The sequence below is a fragment of the Cheilinus undulatus genome, linkage group 20 (assembly GCF_018320785.1).
Source record: "Cheilinus undulatus linkage group 20, ASM1832078v1, whole genome shotgun sequence".
Classification (NCBI taxonomy): Eukaryota; Metazoa; Chordata; class Actinopteri; order Labriformes; family Labridae; genus Cheilinus; species Cheilinus undulatus.
In genome coordinates, this window is record NC_054884.1 from 38,333,413 (window position 1) to 38,341,772 (window position 8,360).

Below are 8,360 nucleotides of genomic sequence, written 5' to 3' on the forward strand. Positions count from 1 at the left end.
TGTCAGCACATAGCTGGGTACCAGCCAAAGGTAAACATAGACCTGTGTCAATGTGCATGAGCAGCCAGCTGATTTAACTAGTGAGATTTCAGACACATTTACTGTGTGGAAAAATCTCTTAATGTTCAATTCTGAACAAAAAGAACAAGAAAAACATTAACATGAAACAAAAGTTCAAAAGCTTGTGTTGCAGTGTTTTCATTCAAACAGCTGTTTAATACTGTATACCTCTGATTAGGGCTGCAGTAATAGATTCTTTTTGCAGTAGAGTACTCTATCGATTCTTCTGAAGATTAATTGAGTACTCTAATAAGAAAGATTGCATTTTTTAAATCAGTCATTTTTGCTTTTTCAAGAGAAGTAGTACTAGAGAAATGAGAAAAGAAGTTTGGTCCCTTAAATGAACTACCTCTATATTAAAGATTGGTATTAACAGGTTCTCTAAAAAATATATTTTACAAAGTGCAATGAAGTTCTGATGACAGTTTACATTTCTTAAAGTTACAAGGAAAAGAAGTTAAGTAATTACATAAGATTATGCCATATTTGGGGTTTTAGGGATCCTTTACCAGGAAATTTTTGGTGCAAACACATTATTTCTTTCATTGTAGTTCATATTTATTTTCCAGTTTGTCATAAACGTAAAGGGACACTTAATCATTTTAAAATCCTCTAGTTTATGCATGAATGTAATATTTCACATTATAACAAGAATAAATCTTCATCATTCACACAGAGGTCTGATGATGTCTGAAAGGTGAACCTTTAGATTACAGGAATATGGTCTATTTTTCAAAAGGGTGTTTAGTCTTAATTTTTGCACATTTTTGTTTGTGAGTTCATCCACCATAAAATAAAAATATGACCTTTTCAGACCATCCACTGACATGCTGAACACATTTTAAAGGATAAAGCTTCTTCTATGACCTGTTGAATCCTGACTGTATGATGATGAACTTTAACCTATTTAGTCTCTCTCTCAGTCACTGTCTGTGGCAATAGCATGTTTCTATGTTATTAATGCAATTCATTATCAATTTAAGTCTTATCAAATTGTTCGTGATGCTGAAACATTTGAAAAATATGCTGTAATCAAGACGTCAGTGTGGTGAATTTTAGATAACGTGCGCACGCGGAGAGGGAGAGAGAGAGAGAGAGAGAGAGAGAGAGAGAGAGAGAGAGAGAGAGAGGGAAAGCACCAAAGCAGGACTTGAATCATGAAGCCTGAAGGTTTTCTGTGAAACCGTCAGGTCAATCATATATGCCGTCATATTATTGAAATGAAGAAAGATACAGGTGTCTTTGGAAATGCAAACTACTTCAGTGTTTTAAGTACTGAACCATACCAAACCGTAAACAATCAAACCAGACCACCTGATGGAAACGCAGCTAAAGTCTCTTTTCTAGCAGATCTCAGATATCAAAGGTACAGCTTCTCAGCAGTGTCAGTTCTTCTCTCATGAACCATCAAGTCAGCACCAATTCTGAGAGACCTGTCACATGTTTATGCAGTTTAACCATCATTGTCTGAATGGATCTTTACGTGCTTGTCCAAAGACTTTTTATCTGTGAATGATCTCTCACAGGTACCACAGGTATATGGCTTTGTACCTGTGTGAGTATGAATGTGCCTCTTCAAATCTGATTTCCCACAAAATCTTTTTCCACAGGTGCTGCAAGAGTAAGGCTTCTCACCTGTGTGTGTTCTCATGTGGACTGTCAATGGACCTTTAAGTCGAAAAGATTTGTTGCACATTGTGCAGGTATGTGGTTTTTCACCTGTATGGATTTTTAAGTGCTGGTCCAAATTAGATTTATTTGTGAATGATTTCTCACAGGTACCACAGGTGTATGGCTTTATACCTGTGTGAGTACGAATGTGTGAATTAAAGTTTGATTTCTCACTGAATCTTTTTCCACAGGTGGTGCAGGAGTAAGGCTTCTCACCTGTGTGTGTTCTCATGTGGACTGTCAAATCACTTGTACGTCTGAAAGATTTCTCACAGGTATCACAGGTGTACGGGTTAGTACCTGTGTGAGTAAAAATGTGATAATTCATTTGTGATTTTGTAAAGAATCTTTTCCCACAGGTGCTGCAGGAGTAAGGCTTCTCACCTGTGTGTCTCATCATGTGGCCTGTCAATGAACCTTTTCGTCTGAAAGATTTGTTGCACATTGTACAGGCATGTGGTTTTTCATCTGAGTGGATTTGTAAGTGCTGGTCCAAAGTATATTTAAGAGTGAATGATCTTCCACAGGTACCACAGATGTGTGGCTTTGTACCTGTGTGAGTACGAATGTGCAGATTCAAATCTGATTTTGTACAGAATATTTTCCCACAGGTGCTGTGGGAGTAAGGCTTCTCACCTGTGTGTGTTCTCATGTGGGCTGTTAATGAACCTTTTCGTCTGAAAGATTTGTTGCACATTGTACAGGTGTGTGGTTTTTCACCTGAGTGGATTTTTAAGTGCTGGTTCAGATAAGACTTATGTGTGAATGATCTTCCACAGGTACCACAGGTGTGCGGCTTTGTACCTGTGTGAGTTAGAATGTGCCGAGTCACAAATGATTTCCGACTGAATCTTTTCCCACAGGTGCTGCAGGAGTAAGGCTTCTCACCTGTGTGTGTCATCATGTGTTGTTTCAAATTCTGATTAGATTTAAATCCTTTTCCACATACTTCACATGAATACAGCCTCTCACCTGTGTGTTTTCTTTCTCTGTTTTGTCTTGGTTTTGATTTTACAGTTATCTCTGAGTCTTTCTGCTTGTTCTCTTTGGGATCTTGATTCTCAGCAACATGAGAGTTGTGAGAAAGGAGCTGGTGTTCATGTTGTCCATCTGCTTCTCTGTGCTCACCTTCCTCCTTAGTGGGATTCATTATCAACATGTCAGTCTCCTCCTGTTTGATCCACTCTTCCTCCTGCTCCTCTTTCATCTGTGGAGGCTCTGGCTCCTCCTGGTCCAGACTGGACTTCCTCTCCTGGTGACAGAGCTGCTGCTCATCCTCCTCCTCCTTACACACATGTTGCTGTGGGACGTCTGGAGATACAAAAACAAAACAAAGTCAGGGGGAGGAAACATGTCATTAGTGCCAGTATACAACTGTTTGTTCAGCCAAAATGTTTTATACCTATTCAACACCACATGATATCAATGACACATTCTTTGTTATTTTAAAGACTGATCATGAAAATAGGACAAAGTTTACATGTGAGTACACATGTTGCTGTTTGTTCCATAGAGAATCACTGCAACCTTATATTAGGTCAAGATTTTGGTATAAGAACCTGGGTTTTTCATTGGATCAGTTATCCTGGATCGTCAAACAAACTGCTTGAAAACTGATTCATTCTTCTGTGAGGTACAACAGACCTCCTGCCATCATTGACTTACAGTCATCATCAGCTGCGACTCCCCCTCTTGCATATGGCGGTCGCATGGCGCAACCTCCCCAATGAAAGCCAGCAGTCCAGGCGGCCTCTATGTATCGATATCTATGACATTGTCTATTTTAGACACATCCCATGTCGGTTATTTATTAGTCCTTGGTCGAACCAGAAGTAGTTTCTGATCCACCATCTTAAGGACCTTCCCAAAGACTCTTAGCTGGTCTAAAGACCGAAGACTGAGGACTGAGATTTGAAGACCGATGAGCAGAGAGACATGAGAGTAGGCATCCCCAAATTCTTTTAAATCAAAGACATGCCCTCTTACTGGATGTCACTCTCTGATTGGATGCTGCTACACAGTAGAGGTCAATGTAACTTCACAAAACCAGCAGAATGAGTCCCTGGTGGGAGGGACTAAGACTCAAGGAAAAAACTCAAGCCAGAGACCCAAGCCAGGGTCCTTTCGAATAGTCCATTTTGCTTAGGAAGGTTCCTAACTGAGTGAAACAACCTGCAAGTATTTTAGTGTTGGTCATGATAAAGGCCATTCAAACTCTCTCACAGATAAGGAAAGGAGCTTCATTACTTCCTTTATTATCTCCTTCAGCCTAGGAAACACTGGACCATCCTTTACCAAAGGAGACATGAAAAGATGACCCACAATTCTTTGCGTAGACTTCATTTAAATTGACACACCTGTTGACCGCTCATCAAAACAAGCGATCAATTTGACTGTAACTTTACTAACCCAGATTGAACAGTAAAATTTATTGTCAAACTTATAATTCATGTGATAAACGGAAGGAAATAGGGATGAACAGAGGAATATTACAGACATGAAAACTAGATCATTTCACTGTTGACAACAATTTCATTTTTTTTCTCATTTCCATTTTTATCCAAACAGTAAACCAATCAGTCAGTATATCAAACTGCATTTGTTTCTCTATTTTGAAATATTAAAGTAAATATGACAAAGGTTTATAAATCACAACCAGTTGAAGCAATACAGTTTATATATTGCCATATTCTGATTATTATATTTATCATCATAATTATGATAGTGGTTTATACAGCTTTTCACATAAGGAGCTGAAATAAAGACAGAACCAGAGTAGACTAATAAAATTAACAGAGATGGGAGAAATAAAGAAAAAAGGGATAGAGAGGGAGTTAAACAAAACAATTTAATATTTTTGCTAAACAAAAGGACTTGAATATTATTACTCCAGCCGTATTTACTTGGCAGACAGTTCAGATTAAGAGAAAAGTTTCTGCTGTTAGATGTTCACAGTCACAGTTCCTCGTCCTGAAGAGACTTTAGGATATAAAAATCTTAATGAGCTCATATTTATCACCGAGGTTTTCACGTTTCATTCGCTGCTCATAACAACACGGAGAACGCACCGAGTGGTAGATGAGAATTTTGTAGTCCATCAACGTTAAATTGTAGTTTTTACACAAACACACGTCACGTCCGTAACATCCGCCTAGGGAAAGTGCAGTCGGATTCCCTAATCACCGCTGTTCTCCTTTCCTATCCTCTTACTCCCACCTTTCCTTGACCCTGCGACGTTTTTCACCGGGGTTAAGGAAAAGTGGATAGGAAAGGACGTAGGAGGTAATTTCTGGACTTTTCGAACGGACCCAGCCATTGACTATTTTTATTTCAGTTGTTTCGCGTCCTTTACCGTAATGTCTTTCTACATGTGCACCACAAAAAGTTTCAGAGGCTGGCTTGACCACAGTTTTTAACATCTGGCGGTTGATTCCATTTCCTTTCAACAGAAAATGTAATCTAGAAATATGAGCTATTGTTTGTTTGTATAACATATAAGCCCCATGTTTCGTCTCAATAACAGCATCTTTGAGCACAAATACAAAGCTAAAATCGTATTTCCTCACCTATTATTTGTAAGAGGATGTGAGGTTTCCAATCGATATCCATCATTCTGCGCTGACGGTCGATCTCTGCCTCGTCCTCGACGGCAGCTCTTGTAGCATCGTCACATATTTCCTCAGCTGCAGCAGTTGGCCGCTCGTTCACATCTCTAAACTTCTCCACTGAAAACATTCTTGTTCTTTACTCAGCTGGAAAGTTCCTCGCTGTTTTCCAAAGACTGTCAGAAGAATGGCGCTTTCCCTGCTTCTTCCTCTTCTTTTAAATTTCCTGCAGACTAGACGCCACCAAGGCGCACTGCTGCCCTCCACAGGAGAACAAACGACTCTTTCGACTCCCAAACGGCTCTTGGAGTACCAGTTTGGCTTCATTTCTCCTGCACTTTTAGCAATAGCATCACATCTGATTGATATTTGGGCAGGAATTTTACTCCAACTATGCCCATCTAGTCCTAAATGCATGGTGTGCAAAAATACACAAAATTACCTGGCAGTGTCTGTTCTGTATCAATCCCAGAGAAACTCCTTTATCCATGATGCATTGTGTTGTAGTCTGTTGTAGCAGCCCCGCCGTCATTTGTTTTCTTCTTCAGGGCTCTTTTATATGGAATAGACAACAAAAAAGGTGCTGCTTACTATATACAGCCAGCAGAGGGCAGTGTTCACCATAAACCGGTCTGAAATCTATGTATTTCTATTAGAGGCAGATTCTCAGAATACTTCAGGAACAAATGAGTACCAACTGCCATAGAACTAAAAATGCAAAATGGAATGTCAGAGGTTAAATGAGGCACAGAATGACTATTAATGATATTTAAAATGAGGAGAGTGATAGTAATTTGAGCAAACTATCAAGTCCAGCTGGAGGGCCTCATGACTCCAGGTATAAAAGTCTAAAAATTTTTTTTTTTTTTTTGGGGGGGGGGGGTTAAAGACCAAGTAATGAATTTCCCATTCTAATGTTGTCAGTAAACATATTTCTCTATAAGTTTGTGGATAATTCCAGTGGATCCCACTTGTTTACACTGACTTCAAGCACAGCAGTGGCCTCCAAAATCAAATTCTTCAGAGGTCTGCAGTTCATTCCAGTGGATCCCACTTGTGGACATACTCTTCAGGCAAAAACAATTGATATGGAAACATTTCAATGAAATCAGTATCAGCAGATAGAAATTTGGATATCTTACAGGTATTTGCCTTTTTTAACTGATATTTACAGCCAAAATATTAGCTGTAAATATCAGCATAAAGTGAAGCCTTTGGTTTGCAGCATAGATGTCAGACATCAGGTGCTGGAGTCTTACAGTGAAGTAATATTGTAGGTAGGGGTAGAACTAGATAAGCTTTTAGCTTCCTTCTGCCCCTTCTCCAACATTGTAATTGTCCGTACCAAAGATTGAATCTATGATGAACAGACTGTCCAGATTATGTGACTTCATTTTGCTGGGAAGTGGGTTTTTTTTTTTCTATGTTTGAGATAAATAAAATGAAATAAAAATGAAAAAGAATTGCAATTAAAGTGATAAAGCTGCATTTAAATGACTGAATTAAGACTTTATTTCACATACCTCAATGTAATGTGGTCTCATGTGGTGTGAATGTAACTAACATAAGGTTTTAGTAGGTTGCTCTAGCCTAACTACAATAAGAAAACAGGTCCTTGAGATAATTTTTCCAGATGTCTAAATAATTTCCCAACAACCAACAAATGCACAGATCATGAGAAATGAATTTGGTGTTTTTTCATTCAGGCTATTCAATGATATTGATGGGTGTAGGTTAAACAGTTAAAAGCTATTCTGTCTGGATTCCCCAGTAGATCCCTGTTAACCTGGAACACAGCCTCCTGTACAGGGGCTTGTGGGATCAAACTCAGGGCCAATCAAAAACAGACTGAGTGAAAAAAGGGCTTACACAATGGCACAAAGGAAAACTTCACCATCTGAACCCTAAAATAGTTTGACACACTTTTCAGCTCCAAAATGAGGTGAGCAGTTAAATATAGACATAACCTTCACCAGCACGTCACGTAGTCTTGGGAGTCTTCTTCACTGTCGTGCTTACATGGAAGAATGGCAGAGGGAGAGACACACACTGGCTACTTTCTGCTTCATACAACATAAACAGAGCAAGGGCTCCACCTTGTGGCATAGTTAGATACTGCAATGAAATTCTGACTGCTACATATTCCCCCCTGATGAAAACGAAGCTCTCCTCAGCTGTACACAGCCAAAGAAACAAGCAAACCTTTACCTAACACATAGCTACACATAGACTAAATGAAGAGCTAGCATTTCACTGAGGGTAAGACATTATGCTCAGTATACTGACATACATATCAGCTGACAGAATATGCAGCACGCTGAAAAACCAAGTACACTTATCTGACTTTAAGGTAAAGTGAAATAGTGCAAAATCCTTTTATGGTTTTTGTTTGGCTCAGAAACTTTAATGGTGATTCAGCTTTTACATGAATAAACTGAATAACTGCATTTGCATCTTAACCTGTGGCAAAACCACATAAGCAAGATATTATAGCAAAACATGTCTATAGAGGAATGTGTGACAAAGTAGGGTAAGGGACAAGAACATATTTTAGTGATTAAAGCCAGACAACGCTAACTAGGGACGTTCACCCAAGGAATGGTACCAAGTTCAAAACATAAAAGGCAACAACAGGTTCTTCACTCAAAATGTACTAAAGGAAAAGTAAAAGTAGTTATTTTAAAAACTCCTCAGAAGGTACAAGTAGCATAAACAAAAAAGCTACTGGATTACAGTAATTTGGGTAAATATATTTAGTTTCTTTCCACAGCTGATCATATGTTGTGATATTGCTAAAACTGGCAGGTCAAATGAAGCCAAACTTGAACTCGAATGAAGAGCCTAAAGAGTCGGCTCTTCAAATGAACCGGACCACTGAAAAGAGCCGGAATCCCCATCACTACTGTAGAGGGCAGCAGTGCGCCTTGGTTGCGTCTAGTCTGCCGGAAATTTGATATACGAGGAAGAAGCAGGGACAGCTCCATTTTTTTTCACAGTCTATGGAAGAACTTTACAGCTGAGTAA

At 39.0% G+C, this 8,360-nt stretch overlaps 1 protein-coding gene across 1 annotated transcript; it reads right to left on the reverse strand.

Annotated features, from left to right (window-relative positions):
- Positions 1-935: 935 nt before the first annotated feature.
- LOC121528648 (gastrula zinc finger protein XlCGF57.1-like) lies at positions 936-5,523 on the reverse strand. The gene is made up of 2 exons (XM_041816182.1): positions 5,298-5,523; positions 936-3,042 (listed from the first exon to the last, which is right to left on the reverse strand). Exons 1-2 carry the CDS (start codon positions 5,464-5,466, stop codon positions 1,514-1,516), a joined length of 1,698 nt encoding a protein of 565 aa, XP_041672116.1. The 5' UTR covers positions 5,467-5,523; the 3' UTR covers positions 936-1,513.
- Between the last annotated feature and the right edge of the window lie 2,837 nt (positions 5,524-8,360).